This window comes from Spermophilus citellus, assembly GCF_964194105.1.
Source record: "Spermophilus citellus genome assembly, chromosome: 8".
Classification (NCBI taxonomy): Eukaryota; Metazoa; Chordata; class Mammalia; order Rodentia; family Sciuridae; genus Spermophilus; species Spermophilus citellus.
In genome coordinates, this window is record NC_138189.1 from 1,093,166 (window position 1) to 1,113,021 (window position 19,856).

At 54.1% G+C, this 19,856-nt stretch overlaps 1 protein-coding gene across 5 annotated transcripts in view; it reads right to left on the reverse strand.

Moving 5' to 3' along the window:
• Window positions 1-17,265, reverse strand: part of FAM53A (family with sequence similarity 53 member A) — a 31,025-nt gene extending 13,760 nt beyond the window's left edge. For 2 of the 5 annotated variants that reach the window (XM_081303833.1, XM_081303829.1), the window contains exons 1-4: window positions 16,692-17,265; window positions 12,571-12,661; window positions 5,353-5,468; window positions 3,048-3,281 (exon numbers count right to left, since the gene is read on the reverse strand). In XM_081303833.1, coding sequence (XP_081159959.1) covers window positions 3,048-3,125 — 78 coding nt within the window. In that variant the 5' untranslated portion in view covers window positions 3,126-3,281; window positions 5,353-5,468; window positions 12,571-12,661; window positions 16,692-17,265. The remainder of the gene's footprint in view (window positions 1-3,047; window positions 3,282-5,352; window positions 5,469-12,570; window positions 12,662-16,691) is intronic. The other 3 variants (XM_081303831.1, XM_081303832.1, XM_081303830.1) reach the window with 3 other exon arrangements.
• Between the last annotated feature and the right edge of the window lie 2,591 nt (window positions 17,266-19,856).

A 19,856-nucleotide genomic window follows, 5' to 3' on the forward strand; every position in this document is an offset into this window, starting at 1 on the left:
ACAGCCCACCACCCAGCACCTGCAGCCCCAGCCAGAGGCCATCGCCCTGGCAGCCCCCGACCACTCTGGCCACCCTCAGGGGCACCAACATTTCTTTAAACACACTGCACAACTCACCCTTGCCCCTGCCCAGCGTCTGCCACCCACAGGTGAGCACTTACACCCAGCCCAGCATGGGAACAGGCACAAGTCTGGGAAGGCACCCAGCTGAGTGACTTCTACACGTGGAATTTAGTACCTGCTGCTATCTCCAGGCCTCTGGACACCCAAACACAAGCACTGTCCACTCTTTTCTCTCCCTGGCCCTCAGGGCCCTCATGGCCCCCCTTTCTGCCACAGCAACAGAAGGACCCTTCCCACCTTTCAGTGCTCAGCCCCCATCATGCCCCAGCCCCCAGCACTGCTCCAGCAGTCAGTGAGGCCCCGCCACAACCCCCAGTGTCACCAGTCGTCACTCCTATGGTCACTGGTCATCTGTGGGCCTCCAAGTGGTCAGCGCCTCCTCTGGCCTGAAGCCACAGGCCAGGGAAGGAATCAAAACCCAAATCTCCCCAGAGGGCAAGGAACACCCTGCTAAGTGCCCCAGGAGCCGGTCAGGACCGCCACGTGCTGAAGAAGCCTCCAGAAGGCAGCGTCCAGTCCAGACTCACTCCTACCATGAAGCTCCCCCACTGCACAAGGGGGCGAACCAGAGAGGCGGTGACTACAGGCCAGCTCTCAGAGAGCTGCGCAGAAGGAAAGCCAAGCCAGAGGCTACACGCTGCATGGTGCCATTCGAGAATCACTGCTGACCAAGAGCAAGCAGGGATGCTGGAGGGCCCCAGGGAAGGGGGACACACAGGGGAGGTGGTGTGGCAGGAGAAGAGAATTGGGCAACCTCAAGGCACTTACTGGCCTACCTGGGCAAGAGAAGGGCAGGGGAGGCTGGAGTAGCCCATCCTTTCCCTAGGCCTCTCTGCAGAGCAGGACTAGCCTCCATTCCCCAAAGACAGAAGCAGAGCAGAAGGAATGGGTGGGGCTGGGGCTGGGGCTCAGGGGCGGGGCTCAGGGGTAGAGCACCTGCCTAGCACATAACGATGAATACAATAAAAATACTGTGTCTGCACACAACTAAAAATAATAATAATAATAATTTTTTTAAAAAGAAAGAAATGGGTGAACCTGAGTCCTGGGTAAAAGGAGGCCTTGGGGACAAGGGGTGTAGCCCCAGGAGACTCAACAGAGAGCAGCGATGGAGGAGCCCACCTCACTGCATCCAGGGAGGACTCGGTCTGACGGGATGGACCGGCCCTGCAGTCCTCTGTCACGACAGACACACTGCCCTCCCTGCCAGAGCCTCCGGGACTGGGCGAGGCCTCTGAAGTGCACCACACCCAGGCCAAGGCCAGGGACGTGGGGTCCTAAGCATCCAGCACAGGGAGGTGCTCGGGGTGGGCTGGGCTGGACAAGTGGCATGGGCACTGATGTCTGGGACTTCTAACTGCATTCAGATTATTTTAAATTTTAGTTTTAAAACTTATATCCAATTCTGTTACAAGAAAACTTGTGTTTTTTCTGCAATGCCAAGGATTGAACACAGGGCACCCTACCAACTGAGCCACTTTTGCAGGGAGGGGTACTGGGGATTAAACTCAAGGAACTCCCAGCTACAGCCCCGGCCATTTTTAATTTCAGAGAAGGTTTTTCTAGGTTGCTGAGGCTGGGCTTGAACCTGCAGCCACCCACCCTCAGCCTCCCGAGGTGCTGGGATCACAGAGGTGCACCAACACACCTAGCTCTGAGTATGTTTAGACACCCTGGATGCGTGAACCTTCTTTTTCAAGTGTAAGTTTTATGAAATCTAAATACCACCATCAACTATTTCTGTAACAAATATTTGGTTTTTGAGTTTTTAGTTTTGTTTTTTTTTTTTACAGTGAGACTTTTAGGGTCTAAGTTGAATTTGCTGTAGAATAAAATATACAAATTTCTCAAAAGATTTGGCTTTTAAAGAATAAGTTTTTGCCAGGTGTGGTGGAACACACCTGTCAACCCAGCACCTCAAGAGGCTAAGGCAGGAGGATGGAAGGTTCAAGGCCAGCCTCAGCAACTTAGCGAGGCCCCGGTTCAAAATAAAAAGGGCTGGGGTCTAGCGCAAGGGTACAGCACCCTATGTTCAATCTCCAGAACCAAACCAAACAAAAAACACCGTGTCTTCAGCGATGCCCTCAAGTGAGTGCAAAGTCAGCACCCTGGGCAGACGAAGCTCCACGACTGCCAGCAAGGGCCAGTACCCAGAGCCCAAGAGGACACGCATGAGTGACAGCCAACAGAGGAACAGCAGGACCACCAGGGGACCCAGCTCAGAGGACGAGGAGCCCCACAGCGAGGCGTCACCCACATCCACGAAGGCGGCTGTGCTCTCCCTGACAGCCACAGTTCTCCCAAGACGGGACGCGGCAGCTGCTGTGGGAGCACCTGGCGGGTCCTCGGGAAACTCCTCCAGCACACAAGGCACGCTCCCACGACGCCCGCAGGCCAGGCCCATGCCACAGGGGACCAGCCACAGTGGGCCAGCCCACGGCCACCCAGAGAGGGACAACACACTGGGTCTGTCTAGCACGGGCCCAGCCACGTGCCAGCCGGGATGGGGTGACAGGATGGAGACCCCCCAGGCAGGCCACCTACACAGTGCCAACTCCAGACTGGACGCTCAATCTAACCAGGGCAGTGGGTGTCCTCAGGGTGACATATAAAGTCCACTTACCTCATAGGTAGAAAACTACTCTGCCTACGCCAGGTTCAGACCAGACAAAACCCACAGTGATGAAATCAAGAGGTTCCCTCAGAGCACCTGGCCAGGCCACATGTGCTGACCACCTAGACACAGACGTGCACAGGCCCCGACAACGCCAACAGGCCTGGGCCTGGATGCACACGGCGCCTCTGCTGCCCAGCCCACCAGGCCCCTCAGCTCTCGGCCTGGGAGGCCTCCATGTCCCAGTGCAGCCACCTCTGGGACACCACATATGGGCAGCACTCTGCCCTTGGCGCTGGAGCCAACTCACCGGGCCAGCTTCACAGGCCTTGTGGGTAAGGTCATCCAGGCTCTGGTTCTGCAGCTTCTCGGTGATGAGCGTGACCATGGTCAGCGCCCTCCCTCCGCCCACCACGGAGTGCTGCAGTTCTGAGACATCGGACCTCGGGAGGCCCAGGCCACATCTGGGTCGTGCTGAACCTCAGGTTATGTCTCTGCTTGGCAGACACAACGGCCCATCTCCCCAGGCTCTTCAGAGCTGTGCCTGCAAAGAGAAACGGCCACGTGACCAGAGTGGAACCACGGTGCGGAGGCTTCTCTCGTACACTCCTAACATCCCGCCCGACAAACACCTTCCCGCCTTCAAAACCACCTGGAACCTCCAGGAACAGGCTCTTCTGGGGAAGGATGAAGGGTCAGAGGCACACACAGCACCAGCCCCACTGAAACCCTTTCCTACAGCTGCAGGAAAGGCCACCCAACCTGCTCCAAGGAAGGAGGGAAGGATGGCAGCAGTGGGAGCCAGGTCTCCAGGTGGCCAGCAGGGTTCCACACCAGGTCTGCCTCCCCAGCCCTGGCCCCTGAAGCGTGGGTCCCTCTGGGGAGAACAGGGTGGCACACCAGTCCTAAAAGAAGGAGGTTTGCAAGTCCTGAGCTCTCTGGCCCTGGGGAGGCCAGCTCCCCCACAGGGTAAGATGTCCCCATCCAGCAAGAGGTCCAGCATGCCCCCAGGACACCACTCACACAAGGCTTTAGACTGCTCTGGGCCCAGTGGTGAGTGGGAGCTGCCACTAGGGGCCATCAGCCAAGGAAGCAAGAGGCCACACAGATGGCGGGAAGCAAAGTGGCAAACCCGGTGACAGCACCTTCTGAAAGGACAAAGAGAACAAAAGAGGCCTTGAAGCTGAAGAGCACCGGACCCCACAGGCCTCCTGAGCACACGTCCCCAAGCGCCACAGACAGGACAGGGCAGCTACACATTGGAGCACCTGCGAGCGCTAGCTCCACTTCCAGCCAGCCAGCTTGCCCAAGGTGAGTGTCCACCCCAACTCAGCAGGTACGGCCAGCTGGCCCACAGTGTGGCGCCACTGCCACAGCAAGCAGGGCCACACTGGAGAGCAGGAACACCCGACCTCAGCCATGCACAGAGAGACCAGAAAAGCCCAGGAGAACCCCCGTACCTCCAAGACGCTGCCAAGACTTAGCACTCACTTCCCACGCTTAGGAAACACACCCTCTAAACAGAATCCACCAACACTTCCTCTGCGTGACTTTGAAACTGAGGCCCAAAGCTGGCATCTGCCTGGATGGGGCAGTCAGGGCCCTCCATAAGCAGGAAGCAGGGCCAAGTGTAACCATCAACACTGCACCTGAGACCCAGCAGGTGCCACAGGCCTGACCTGGGGACCAGGAGGCCTGGCCCAGACAGGACTGAGTCCTCCCCACACACAGGGGCTACTCCAGGTGGGGGTACCCAAGCAGCTGGAACACTGCTCCCGTATAGCTCGTCTGCTTTGGGATCACACCCCTGTTCCGTCAGCACCTGGTGTGCCTGGCACTGACAGCCCCCACCGACCTGGGCAGAGCTCTGGCCTACACAGGGAATGTGAGCCAAGACAGGTCCAGCGGGTCTGTGTTTTTCAAACAAGGAGGTTGAATCAGCGCCAGGCTTGCTGTGGGACCAGCACTGGTCTGGCTGCCCAGCCTCGCTGCACAAGAGCTCACCTCAGCCCCAACTTCTGAGTCACACCCTCATAGGACAGGGCTTTGTAGGGTCCACCCTCAGCTAGATGGGTGACAAGCAGGACACTCCTTAATTATACCAATCCAAACATCCACCAGTTCCCTTTCCCTCAGCCCAGGTGCCACCATCTGCTGAAACCATCTCCTCCTGCTGAAACCTCCTGGGTAGACAAAAACACACACGTCAACCCCCAAAAGGCCACAGTAGCACAATTCAACTTGAAAAAAAATCATAACATAATGAGTAGTTATTTTAAAAACAGCCACAACCAGGTGTGGTAGCTACGCCTGTAATCTCAGAAACTCAGGAGACAGGAGGATCCCAAGTTCAAGGCCAGCCTGGGCAACTTAGTGAGACCCTGTCTCAAAATAAAAATAAGAAGGGCTGGAGATGTAGCTCAGTGGTAGAGCCCCTGTCTACCATGTGGAGACCCTGGGTTCCCAGTTCAAGGAGAGAGGAAGCAACAGACTCCATGGTCCTGGAGCACTGGAGGAGCAGGTGAAGCTGGGCTGATGCAGGTTTGGGGGCAGCTGGCAGATGGGACAGGAGTGGGTCTGTTTCAGACCAAAAGTCTGAAACCCCATAAACTCACCCTCTGACACACACACCAACATGGGTTTCAGGCAAGAGCCATCAGTGGAGGGCTGGAGTGCAGCTCAGGGGTAGCCTGCCCGCTAGGCATGTGCGCGGCTCGGTTCGATACCAGCACTGCAAAACAGAAAGAAAGGGACCATCACCAGCTGAGTGCTAAACTCCACAGGGGCGGTATGAAAGGATCTGAACTCACACTGTGTGCAACCATCTCCCCACCAGATATTCATTAGTTACAAAGGAAAATAACCCACAGGGGACCTCCTAAGCCACAGGATCAAATGACCACAACAAGAGGCAGGACACATGGACACCGTGCCTTCTGAGGGGACGCTGGGGAGGACACAGCCCACAGCAGGGCTCCTACTGAAGATACAGAACCTCAGTCTATTCAGACACACCCAGAGGGCAAACTGCAAAACAACTGGCCAGCACCATCAGAAGTGTCATGGAGGCCAGAGCAAGGCCAGTAAGGCCAGGAGGGCACCCAACACAACACCGACCATTGCTGAGGCCTCCCAGCACAGCAGGAGGACGCCAACTGAGGAGGAGACTGGGAGACTGACTCGGCCCCGCTGGACGGCAGTCCTGCACCCCTCAGCATCACTTTCCTGATGGACGTCAGACTCTGCCCTGTAGCAGTGGCAGATGTGGACCTGCGGAAGGTCTCCACACCCCTCAACAAAGACATCGAACGCTGGCGGAACTGCATCTTGTCAACACTGCGAGCTCAGGAGGGGCCTGCACTGCTCGGCAGGGCAGAATGGGGGAGGGCCATGGTGGTGGACCCCTGCCAGCAGAGGAGAAAGCAGCTCCGCACACCCTTCCCACCTGGAAGCCCAGCAGGGGCTGTCAGTGGCCAAACCCCAGCACAGCAGGAAGATGCCAACTGAGGAGAAGACTGGGTGTTTCCAGGGCTGCCACCACAAAGCACCACACTGAGGTACAGAGGAACAGAGGAACAGCTGGGCCCTGCAGCTCCAGGTCCAGTGGCTCAGAGGGAGCCTGAGCTTCTTGGCAGCATCAGCATCTCTGCCTCTCCATAGGTCCTCACCTAACAGGTGAGCAGCTTCTCCCAAGGCTCTGCAGCTTCAGAGGACTGGACGATCCTAATCCAGTGAGGCCTCCTCTTAACCTATCTAGGTCACATCTGCAAAGACCCAACTTCAAAGCAGGGTCACATTCAGAGATGTGAGGGAGGTGTCAGGACTTGAATACAGCTGGGAGGCACTGTTCAACCCACAGTGCCAGGCCCGTCTGCCCTCTAGGAAACTGACCGTGATGCCAGGACACAGCCACTAGGCTACAGCATGCCCATCCTCCAGGTAGGCTCCGCCCCTCCACAGGAGCCTAGGTGGGGTTCTGAGATGAAGCTGGTCAGGATCAGAGGAAGTACAAGTCTAGGCAGGAAAGCCCAGAGAAGCACAAAACAATGAAATGGCAGTAAGGAGGAAACCAACCAGCCACCGTCAGGAAAGAGGTGGCAGAGAGGAGGGCCACTGGCCTCCACCAGAGAAGAGGTGGCAGAGAGGAGGGCCACTGGCCTCCATCAGAGGCCAGCAGCAGCCTGTTATGGGCAACCTAAGAAGCCCCTCGGAAGACGACATGAAGTGGAGACTGAAAGCTGAGCCAGCGGCCCCAAGAGGGAGACAGAGGCTGGCCCTGGCAGGAAGATCCCCCAGATGCAGAGGTGGATGTACAGCAGCGGAGGCAAACTGGGATACCTGGCTCAGGTGACAGAACTGGCCAGCCCTGCCCACAGGAGGGTGGGACATGGCCAAGGACAGTGCTCTGGAAGGAACTGGGAAAGGACACAAGCCAGACACCTCAGGAGGGACAGTGGGCCCCACGGTCTGCCCCTCCCAGGGGCCAATGCCCACTGGAGCCCATTCCCACTCCAACTGTCACCAAGCCAGCTCCCAACAGCTCTGCCCTCCTTGCACAGGAGCCAGTGTCAGCTGACCCCTTGGCCCTGCCCCTTCCCTGCCACTCTTTCTCACTCTACCCTGGAGCATGCTGGGCCAAGCTGGTCCTCAGGCCCCTGCACCAATGCCAGTGAAAGGGGGCTCCCACGTTCTGCCCCCAGAGCCACCCTCCCGGGTCTCTCTAGGACAGAGGACAAAACCCTGGCCCTGGCCCCAAGCCCTTGGCCTTCCCTACCCTCCTTCTTCCGTCACCCTACATTGTGGCTGCACAGCCCCCATCCTCTGCCCAAGCATCACAGGCGGGGCAGGGGCTCCACAGGGGCAATGAGAAGAGCCCCCAACTCGGCACCAACCCAGATGCTCACCCTCTACCTAGACAAGAGACAGAACTCCCGCTGGGCTCTGCACTCACTTCCTGGGGACCCACCCTCCACATCAGCACCAAAGTGGGTTCTTTTTTTTTTTTTTTTTTGTCTTCATTCAGGTCTACTAGATGGAGTCAGAGCATTGGCCAAGCCATGAGTCAGTATCCTGTGGCTGTCCTAAACAAGCCCCACAAAATGCACAGCTCTAATGGCCCTCCAGTGGCCCTGGGCATGTTCAAAGGCCTCTCCCTAATAGCAGCCTCACTCCCACCCCCACCATGCATCCCATCTGTGTCCACCAGTTCTTTGGGATTAGGGCCACCCCACTCCAGCACGACCTCACTGATTACATGGGCCACCACCCTGCTTCCAAATAAGGTCACATTCTGAGGTCCCGTGGATGAGGACTTCATGTGGATTTGGGTGAGATACCATCCAAGTCCATATCCTCTCCTCACAGCAGACACCCCAGAGGGTGCTCTCAGCCCCTGGGAGGTGTGCTTCCCTTCTTGCCCCACTTCCTCCCCCTCCCTGGGACAACCAGTGACTGATACTGACCAACTCACCTTGACCATGGACACGGCCTACACCAGCTCCTGCACCACACCTCCCAGGGGCTCAGTGAGTCTTCTTCCACGTTACCCCCATGCAGAGCATGCTCAGTCAGCTGCCCAGCAGGCTGTCCCCTAATTAAAAATTCCCTCCTTTTTGTGGCGGGGGGTGGGGGGAATCTGGAGATTGAACTCAGGGGCACTGGACCACTGAGCCACATCCCCAACCCAATTTTGTATTTCATTTAGAGACAGGGTCTCACTGAGTTGCTTAGTGCCTCACTTTTGCTGAGGCTGGCTTTGAACTTTTGCAATCCTCCTGCCTCGGCCTCCTGAGCCGCTGGGATTACAGGTGAGCACCACTGCGCCCAGCCCTCCTTTTCTCATATGCAAAGTTTCTGCCTAATACAGTTATTTCCCCAAACTCCCCAATAGAATTATAAAGCTCCTAGGAACAAGTTTGGTTGACTAAAAGACATCAAGAGGGCTGGGGCGGTAGCTCAGTGTGCAGCACTTGCCTAGCATGTATGAGGCACTGGGTTTGATCCTTGGCACCACATAAAAATAAATAAAGGTCTTAACGCCCATCTACAACTAAAATATTAAAGAAAGAAAGAAAGATGGGCTGGGAATGTGGCTCAGGCAGTAGCGCGCTCGTCTGGCATGCGTGCGGCCCGGGTTCGATCCTCAGCACCACATACCAACAAAGATGTTGTGTCTGCCGAGAACTAAGAAACAAATATTAAAAAATACTCAAAAAAAAAAAAAAAAGAAAAAAGAAAGAAAGAAAGAAGGAATAAAAGACATCAGGACCCTGCAGCCTTGAGCTTAGACCATAGGGTAGTGTCCTCCTACCTCTGGCCTGGCCCCGTATCTTGCAGCTTCCTGGGAAGAGGTGCCCATGAGCCCATGACTCTGCTCTCTTCCCACAGAGGCAGGAAGCCCACCCCTCCAACACCTTCTAGCTCTCAGGGTCTTCTCTCCCCAGTGTTGGAAAACAGAACAACCTTGCAGAACTCAGGCGTGCTGGCTGCTGACCATGCCTCAACCCTCTCCAGTGCTGTCTCTGGAATGCTCCTGGATGTCCTCTTCAGACCGCTGGCCTCTCCTCCGGGCCTCACCCCCTTTGCTGTGCCGCTGACCTGCCTGCAAGGCCTACCCTCAGCTCCAGCTCCCAGCTCTGTGTGGCACGGGCCTCCACCAGGCCCGCTGAACCTCCAAGGCCCCTCGGAACAGTCCACCTTTCAGCCTGCTCTCTCCCAGAGCCGTCTGCCGTTCCTTCTGGTCCTGCACTGGTCACCTCAGTCCTGTTTCCAGGCTGGACTTCCACCAACGTTTGTCATCCTACTCGTCACTGACGCCAAGGAGAGCCACATGGCTGCCTCAGGCAGAGGAGCCCACTGGCACGACCCCTGGCACTCAGAGGGTACTCAGAGAGCTCAGCAAGGATCTCACTAACTGGACTGACACGGGCAGCACGAGCCCAGGAGGCGCTAGGCCAGGAGAAATGCAGCTGGTTCCGGGCAGACACCAGACCCGGCAGCAAGGGTGCTGCCAGGGAGGCTCCCCCTGACCTACCAGGGTGAGACCCTGAGCAAGGGCCGCCCCGAGGAGCTGCTCCAGAACCTCAGATCCTAGAACCACACGCGATAATAAGTGACTGTTACTGTCCCAAGCCACCAGTTTTGGAGGCAATTTATTATGCTGCCAGGTAACTAAAACAGTGATGCTTACTCCAGAGAAAGGGGCCAAATGCCACCTCGCTGCTAGACTGATTAGTCACCACACTGGCACCAGGACTGGGGAGAAGGTACCAGTGGTGTCCCTCTCTCAGCACGGCCAAGCAAGTGAACCTCCCATGGCCACTGAAATCATCAACTGTTGCTGTTTGGTGGCTGCTGACCAGCTCAGAGCTGTCTCTTCTTTGAAGAGAGCGTATGCAGATGCCACGCTCTGGGTCCTGGGAAGCCCGGGACACATTCTTATTCTGCTGCCACACAGCTAGTGCTACTAATAAGCTGCACAAGAACTCGGAAGTCTTTCTGGAAAGCCCTTTCAAAACAGGACAGAACAAAAACGAGAAAGGGAATAAAATGCACCTGTCCTAACCAATCAATCTCTTGGGTTTTGGTGCCAGGGATTGAATCCAAAAGTGTCTAACCACTGAGCCACATCCCCAGGCCTTTTGAGACAGGGTCTCACTAAATTGCTTAGGGCCTCACTAAGTTGCTAAGGATGGCTTTGAATTCATGATCCTCCTGCCTCAGCTTCCTGAGCCGCTGGGATCACAGGTGTCTACCACCACACCCAATTCTCTCAATATCTTGCTAACAATAAAACCCACAACTATTTGTTTGGAAGTAGGATCTTAGTTTAAAAGTACTTGGGAAGGGCTGGGCATGTAGCTTAGTTGTAGAGCACCTGCCTAACATGTGCAAGGCCCTGGGTTCCATCGCAGGTACCACAAAAAAATAATATCATTATTATGGAGCAAAAAGTGCATGAGAATGAGAGTCAGTTGGTGTAACCCAACAAATCAACAGACTAACATAGAAAACTCATGTCATCACATCAGTAGATACTGGAGAAAGCATCTGACAAAATCCACCAGCACCCATTCATGATAAAAACTCAGAGGCGGACGTGGTGGCGCATGCCTGTAATCCCAGCAGCTCAGGAGACTGAGGCAGGAGTATCCCAAGTTCAAAGCCAGCCTCAGCAACATCGAGGCACTAAGCAACTCGTGAGACCGCTTTAAATAAAATACAAAATAGGGTTGGGGATGTGGCTCAGTGGTCAAGTGCCCCTGAGTACCCGGTACCAAAAAACTCAGTAGATACAAGGAAAGGGTACAACTTGAACATGTCCCCTCCAAACCTCAGGCCTTGCCAAGGTAACAGTTCTAAGAGCGGGGCAGTAGGAGGTGACGGGCCACAAGGGTACCTCCCTCCTGGAGGGCACTGCCACAGAACCAGACTGAGAAAGTAAACTGCTGTCCTTGCAAACCACCTAGTGTGACATGAAGCGACACGACGTGTACATACGTGCTCCTGGCCCCGGCTCCGACTGGGTTAGTGCTGGGTACCACCAGCCTCAGGAGCAGGCTCAGGCCTCAGAGAGCAGTCCTGTTCCCGGGCCTTCTCTTCCCCTAATTTCTTCTACCCAGGGCAGGTCACAGAAATCTCATCTTAAGTTCTCATCAAACACCACCTGTCTGACAAGACCCCCATGAGAAGTGTCCTGCCCCTGCCCTCCAGGAAGGCATGCCCAAGAATCTGGTCAGAGACCAGTGCTGGGCTTGCCCACCCAGTCTGTCAGCCTATGTGTCTAATCACACCATGCTGGGTCACACCATGCAAGGACAATGACTCCAAAAACACTCTGAAGGACAGGGCCCAGGAAGTTTCTGAATAGGGAACCCTCACAGGAGGGTGAACAGAAGTCACCTGTGTGCTGGGAGGATGGCAACCCAGCTCCAGAGCCCTGCCCCCTGCACTGAGGACCCCTCTAGGCTTTGCCCTCTGCACCTCTCCACCTCTCCACCTCGCTGCTCATTTGTATTCTTTAAAACACCCTCTCTGTGTAGGTGCAGTGATGCACGCAGGGTGACCTGGGGGGCTGAGGCAGGAGAATCTCAAGTTCCAGACTAGCCTCAGCAACCTAGCGAGGCCCTGTCTCAAAATAAAAAGTAAAAGGGCTGGGGATGTGGCTCAAAACATATATATATATCTCTCTTCCACATTAAACTGGCAAATGTGTGTATGGTACTCCTGAGTTCTGGTTAATCAAACCGGAGGAGGGGGCTGTGGGAAGGTCAATTTACAGTTGGTCAGTCAGAAGCTCCAGAGGCCCAGAACTGCAGCTGGGGCGAAATGGGTGTAGTCTGGGGACCTGATGTGTCTCCAGTCAGGTGGTGTCAGAGCTGACCTGACCCTGCTGCTTCTTCTGCAGACTAATGGCTCACTTGCTGGTGGGGAGTAAGCTCCCACCTCCAGAGGCCAGAGAAAGCTTCAATGTTGGATGTCATGGTAGGAGAGCAGAGAAGCTTGCTTCTCTAAAACCCACCCAGCGCCAGGTATTCTAACAAAAATGGACTAAAAAGAGAACTTTCTCAACTTGATGAAGACCATCTATAAAAACCGACAGCAACACATGCATTAGCAAGAAACGCGAAGCTCCCCCACTCAAACCAGGAATGAGGCAAGGATGCCCCTCACTGCTGCTTCTCAAGAGCACCCCCCAGAGCCCAGCTGATGCAGTGGGAGAGGAAGGGACGAAAAGTCCACAGCCTGGGGAGCAAGAAACAGAACTATGCTGTTCTCAGCAGGAGACGGAGGAAGAATCGTTCTGCAGCAGATCTGAAGGGCCTGACGACTACCTCTGGAACACTGAGCCGTGGAGATAAGACTGCAGCAGTCAGCACACATGCGTCACCACGTTCCTCTATACCAGCAGTGAACAAGTGGAATCTGAAATCAAAAACACACCACCATTTACATTTGCACCCAAAAAAATGACTAAGGAACAAATCTAACAAAATATGTACAATCTCTATACCAAGGAAACCACAAAACTGATGAAAGAAATCAAACCCTACATACATGGAAGAACCCTCGTCTGTGCAGAGGAAAGGCTCAACACTCAAAGCACCATCTCCTCCCAACTGGACATACACATTCAGCACAGTCCCAAACTTCTTACCCACGAAGTCACCATACCAGATGCCAAAGACTGCATGGCTTGTCAACAGCAGAGATGCGTTACTCACCATTCCGGCAGGTTTGGTGATTAGTGAGGGCCTACTTTCTGGTTCACAGGTGACCATGTGTCCACACATGATACAAGGGCAAGGGAGAACCATAATCTCTTTTCTAAGGACACTAATCCCATTCCAGAGAGATCTGCCCTCACAATCTAAGAACTTCCCACAGACTCCACCTCCAAATACCATTGCATCATGGAGTAGCTTTCAGCACAGGACTTTTGAGTGGACATAACAGTCTGTTTCTCTCATCAGTGGAAGCTGGAGCAAAATAAGGGAAAGGAAATGGGAATGAACTATCATAAAGATAGGGGAAGGATCACAGGAGTAGGAGATGGAGGGAGAAGGGACGGGAAAGGCAAGAAAATGTGGAACGAATTTAACAAAATCATGTCATATGCATGTATAAATATACCACAAGGTAGTTTCACCTTTATGTATATATAGATAGTACCAATCAAAAATAAATAGCCAGGCACAGTGGCGCATGCCGGTAATTCCAGCAGCTCAGGAGGCTGAGGCAGTAGGAACACAAGTTCAAAGCCAGCCCCAGTAACTTAGCCAGGCCCTGTCTCAAAGTGAAAAATAGAAAGGCTAGGGGGTTAGCTCAGTGATAGAGCACCCCTGGTTCAATCCCCAGTATAAAGGGGAAAAAAGAAAAAACACACAACCCTGAGGTACCACTGCACACCTATTAGAATGGCCAAAATCCAGAACTTGGACACTAAATCCTGAGGAGGACGGGGAGCAACGACACTCTTTTTCACTGCTGGTGGGATGAGAGATGGCACAGACACTGTGTATGATCATTTGGCAGCTTCAACACTCCTCATCCCACAACTAACAGTCATGTTCCTTTGGCATTTAATCAAAGAAAGCAGAAACTTCTGTCCACAACAATCTTGCCCAGGTGCCTACAGCAGTTTCATTCCCATCACCAAACCTGGACACATCCAAGGTGCCCTTCAGCACTCCAGTGGATAAATAAACTGGCACATCTGGACAAGGGGTGCCGTGCAAGGCTGAGAAGAAATGAGCTACCAGGAGACACAAGGAGCCATGGAAGAAACTGAAACACAGTGAAAGCAGCGCAGCCAATCTGAAAAGGCCCTGCGCTGGGACTCGAGCTAAGACAGTGCCACCAAGGTGGCAGAGCGAGGAATGAACAGGCATGGCACAGAGGGTCTTCAGTAGTGACACTACTCATCACACACTTGTCAAGCCCACAAAACAGTAACACCAAGAGTGGACCCCAGTGTTAGCTCTGGACTCGGCTGACGATGTACTACGGTAGCTTCTCAAGTGGAACCAATATGCCACTCTAGTGGAATGCTGGCTGTGTAGGGTAGGAGAAGGGGTAGATGGGAACTCCCTTGCCCTCTGATTCAATTTTGCTGTGAACCTAAAGCTGCTGCTCTGAGAAATAAAGCATATTTTTTTAAATGTACAGAAACCAAGCTTGAAGTGCTACCTTTGAGACACAACAAGACACTTGAATGGAGTCCTCCTCTCTGCTGGTCCCCACACACTGCACGTCACACAGAAGGAAACAGCTCCCAGGCGCTTCACTCTGACAAAGGAGCACAAGGCAAGCTCTAGACAGATGGGTAGGAGAGCAGGTGGCCCCAGCTGGCCGGTATCCCCTGGGCTCCTTGAGCAATGACTTCTCCTTTCTGACCCTAAGTTTCCTGGAACTGAAATTAAGAAGAGCTTGCCTAGCACACACCTGGAATCCCAGTGTCGTGAAGGTAAAGGCAGGAGGATCCTATTTCAAGGCCAGCCACAGCAACTTCCCAAGACCCTGACCCAAAATAAAAAATAAAAAGGGCTGAGGATGTGGCTCAGTAGGTAAGTGCCCCTGGGTTCAACTCCTAGGACCCAAAAAAGGACAACCCATGAGACCTCAAGGAATCAAATTAACTAATGTTTGAAAGCACCCAAGTGCCAAAGATGAGGTTTAAACTATGACCTATGCTTACAGCAGATGCTTAGAAAATTTTTATCCAATTTTCCTTTGGTAAATATCATTGCAGAAAATGCTAAAAAGGTTTACATAAAAATTTTTAATTTGCCTTTTAATATATATATTTTTAGTTGCTGACAGACCTTTATTTTACTTATTTATATGCAGTACTGAGAATCGAACCCAGTGCCTCACACATGCCAGGAAAGTGCACTACTGCTGAGCCACAGCCCCAGCACCCCCTTAATTTGCTTTAAAAAAAAAATGTTTTCAGGATTTCTAGTACACCAGTGAAAAGTACCCAAGGGTTTTCCTGGTTCTTCTCTCTACCAGTTAAATCATATTTTCTCAAAAAGGAACGTCCTCATACTACTGTTCCCTATGCTCACAGTGATATGAGCAAGCATCTCCACAACCAGAAAGCTACCGGTGCATCTACTTTAAAACAATGACTGCCTTGGCATTTCATCTCACATACTTTGAGCAGCAACAAAAACTGCTCTCTCTGTGGCCCCCAAATCTAACGTAAGTCAAAAAATTAGGATTCATACACAGTGGCAGAACGGTTACAAAGGAAGTTTCTGGGTTTTTTTTGTTGTTGTTGTTTTTTGCAGTGTGCAAATGAAACCTGGGCCTTGCGCATGCAAAGCAGCCCCCCACCATGCATCTGGTCCTCAGAGTGGAACCACAACTGTGCTAGAAACCCCAGATACAAGCTCCAAGTTCACAGGACAGGGAGAGGAACCATGGATCAAGCAATGGAAAGGGATGGAGATCACCTGTGCCCAGCATACACCAAGGAATCGGGAGAGGGACAAGGCTCCAGAGCTAGGGGAGGAGAACTGTCTGAAAGAATTACCACCAAGAACTCCTGGACTGGCTACCCCAATTTCAGGAAAAGCCACTATTTCTGAACAATTTCCATTTGGAATTTGAAGTAATAGTTTCAAATCAAAACAAAACTGTTCCCTGGCCTTCTACCTTCAGAGCAAGAGGCCAGACTTTCCCTCTTGGACTGATTTTCCTTGGGGACAAGGTGACTGTGAAAGGACAGCACAGCAGCAGCAGCAGGTCCTGAAGTCAAAGCAGCCCCAGCTAAAGACTTTCTCAGAGCTGAGAACTCATCATAAATTCAATTAAGCCATGAATCTAGTTTGAGTTAAATAAATAAATATGTGGAGCACTTGTTGCAAGTGAAATGCCTTGGGTTTCGTCCCCAGAACCACTGGGGAAAAAAATAGAAAAGAGGGGGGAAAACTTAACAAAGTTACAAGGGAAGCTTAGATTCAAAGAGGTACCCTGTTATGAAATATAAAAGTCAAGAGTCATTTGAGGGGCTGGCTGGGGTTGTGGCCATACAATGATGGTAAGTGTGAGGCACTGGGTTTATCCTCAACACCATGTAAAATGAACAAACAACGAAATAAGAGTATTGTGTCCATCTACAAAAAAAAAAAAAGAGTCAACTGAGCACAAGCCTGAGGCTGAGGCAGGAGGATCATAAGTTTAAGGCCAGCCTCAGCAACTGAGTGATACCCTGTCTCAAAATAAACAATAAAAAGGTCTGGGGTGCCGCTCAGTGGTGAAGCACCCTGGGTTCAATCCCCAGTACAGAGAAGAGCCAATGTCACACAGATGGAGTGATGAAACCTCAGATTTGTGACTGTACTCAGATCAGGCAAAATGAAATAAATGCATGCTGCAGAGTCAGTCAGGAGACGCCATCTCACCTAGTGCTCCCTTCTCCACTCAGAGAAGTCCTAAAGCCACTTACTGGGGCCACAGCCTACACAGGAAAAGCGGCTCCGGATTCCACCTGAGTCACCTTGTGCAGGTCGCTGGGGATGGTCCCCACCTCGTCTGGGTCCACCTTTGGGGATTCCTTAATGTGCTGCGTTATCTCCTCAAATGCCCTCCTTCTCCTGGGTTATGGGACCGACAAACACGTGGGCCCCAGAAAAGGCAGTGGCCCACCCAGCTCTGCAAGGCGACAGCAAAGTTGATTCAACAAGTGGAGCGCGCCCCTTGCAGTGTGCATGGGTGCCTGGGGCGGCAGGAGGGATCCGGGGGTCCCGGGTCGCGCCTAGACTGGTCGGAAGGGGTCGCCGGGTGCCGGGGAGTTTTAAAGTACTGGGGACCCCGGGGAGCGCGGGGATCCGAGGGTGCACAGGGTCCCGAGGCGAGAGGAGCGAAAGCCGGCGGGGGAAGGGTCCGAGAGCGCGGGGGCCTGCGCCGGTGGAAGGAGGTCGCCGGGTGCACGAGGAGTGTTGGGGTGCTGGGGACCCCGGGGCGCGCGGGGCTCCGAGGGCGCACAAAGGTCCCAGGCGCGCGGGGGCCTGGGCTGGCGGCCGTCTCGGTACCTGCGCGGCGGGCGGCGGGCAGCGGCCGAGGTGGGGCGGCGGGCGCCGGCCGCGCAGGCCGCGCTCCTCACATGCGCTCGACGCGCCCCAGCCGCGGCGGAACAAAACCGCGGCGACGCCCCGCCCCCTCCGGCCGCCCTCATTGGCCGCCGCCGCCGCCGCCGCCGGAGCCGTCACCCGCCGCCTGCCGCGCGCCGCCGCCGCTCCGTCCTCTTGGCCGCACTGACGGGCGGGGCGACGCCAGAGCCGGCGCCGCGTGGGCGGGGCCTCCGCGCCCGCCCCGCCCCCGCCCCCCGGGAGCGCGGGGCGCGCCGGCATGGGTCACGCCCCGGCCCCGCCCCCGGCCCGCCCTGTGCGCCGGCGCTCACTGGGTCGCGTCGTACCGAGCTGAGGCCGCCGGCGAAGGCAGGCGGCGGCGACCTGCGGCGACCTGCGGCGACCTGCGGCGACCTGCGGCGACCTGCGGCGACCTGCGGCGACCTGCGGCGACCTGCGGCGGTGGGCGAGGGCGCCGGGCCTGCAGGGCCGCGCCTGGCCTGCGCGAGGCGTGGCCGACGGATCCCAGCTGAGGCCTCCCGGGCCTGGCTTTGACCTATGGTTCCGGGGAAGCCACTCGCCCTCTCGGGAGCTGCTACGGGAACTGCGCTGTCAATAGGCACGCGTGCGGTGCCGAGGAGGACGCGGCGCAGGCGACGCGGAGGGGCCGGTTCCGCCGGCGCCCGGGGGAAGCCGCGCCGCACTCTGGGTGCCGGGCTCCTCCTGCAGCCTCTCAGCCCGGCCGGGTCCAGAGCGCGGGGTCCGCCGGGCGCCCGCCACGTCCACTCTTTTCAGTGTTAAGGAAAGAAGTTAGAAGGGCTGGAAAGGAAGAAGTCAACGCCTGTGTTTACAGTCAGAACGACTTTCCATATTCAAACACCAAAAAAAACAGATCAGGGTTTGTAATAGGCAGCCAGGGTGCGGGACAAGACCAGGAAACAACAATCGGGACACAAAGCGGCATCTTTTAGAAAGTGCCATTTTCAACCTCAGGTCCGGGTGAGTGAGATGAGGTTAAATAAGACACTTCTGTTGAAGGGTCTGAAGGAGGCAGCTGAGCTGTATTTGTGGATAGCTGTGGTCTGGACCTTAACCACCCCCAAAGACCCGTGTACTGAAGGCTTGGTCCCCAGCTTGGGGCACGACTAGGAGCCGGTGGTGGAACCTTTAGGAGTAGGGCCCAGTTGGAGGAAGTAGGACACTGGGGGCATGCCTTTGAAGAGGACATTGGGACCCCCATGCTTCCACCACGACGTGCTACAGGCCCAAAGCTACAGGGCCACAAAATCATGGGCCAGGAAGAACCTCTCCTTATGCTGACTTAGCTTAGTGGATGTTTTGTCACAGTGACAGAGAGAACGCCAAGATGGCGGATTTTCTCTCCAAATAACCTGTAAACTCAAAGCTTTCAGTGTCGCTTGCCAAGCTGATGCCAGCAATCAGTAGAAAGAACAAATGGCCAAAAGTAAGCAGGACAGAATCCAGAAATAAGCTGCTTCTCTGGGGTCACTGACCTGCAGAAGGGGCCCTGCTGGCCAGGGCAGGTGTGGGCTGGGGCTGGTCCAGAGTGCCACTGATTCCCTTCCATGTTTGTTTTTGTTTTGGTGTGGTGCTGGGATTGAACCCAGTCCAGGCCTGCCAAGTCAGCACTGCAGCCCTGGCTCTCTCCAGGTAGTGAATTCACATCACCACCTCTTGCCTTATACAAAACCAGCCCCAGAGGAATCAAAGCAAGACCTCGGGAAAACCTGGGAGAATATCCTTATCTAAGTGGAAGTAGGAAGGGTTTCTTTTTTTTTTTTTTTTTGGTGATACTGGAGATAGAACCCAGGATCCCTTTACCACTGAGCTACATCCTCAGCCCTTTTTATTCCTTTGTTTTTTGTTCTTTTGTTTTGTTTTGTTTTAGCCTAGGGTAGGATTTATTCAAGTGAGAAGAGGCAGAGTTCCCACAGGACAAGAGGGAACCTGATAGGTTGTCTCTAAATAGAACATAAAAAAAGGCTGGGGATGTGGTTCAGTGGTTAAATACCCCTAAGTTCAATTCCCAGTACCAAAAAAAAAAAAAAATAAGGAAAAGGGGGAAAACAAGTTGGATGCCATGGCACACATGCACCTGTAATCCCAGCAGCTCAGGAGGTAGAGGCGGGAGGATCACCAAGTCAAGGCCAATCTCAGCAACTTAGACCCTAAGAGCTTAGTGAGACCCTGTCTCAAAACAAAAAATAAAAAGGGCTGTGGATGTGGCTCAATGGTAACGTGCCCCTAGGTTCAATCCCCAGTACCAAAAAAAAAAAAAAAAAGAAGAAGAAAACGATAATAATAACTACTCATGGTCCACTGAATGAAATAAAAATCCAGGAATCTGCCAGGCACAGTGGCACACACGTATAATCCCAGCAGCTTTGGAGGCTGAGGCACAAGGATTTCGAGCTCAAAACCAACCCCAGAAACTTAGCAAGGCACTTAGCAACTCAGTGAGACTCTGTCTCAAAATATTAAAAAAAAAAAAAAGTTGGGGATGTGGCTCAGTGGTTAAGCAC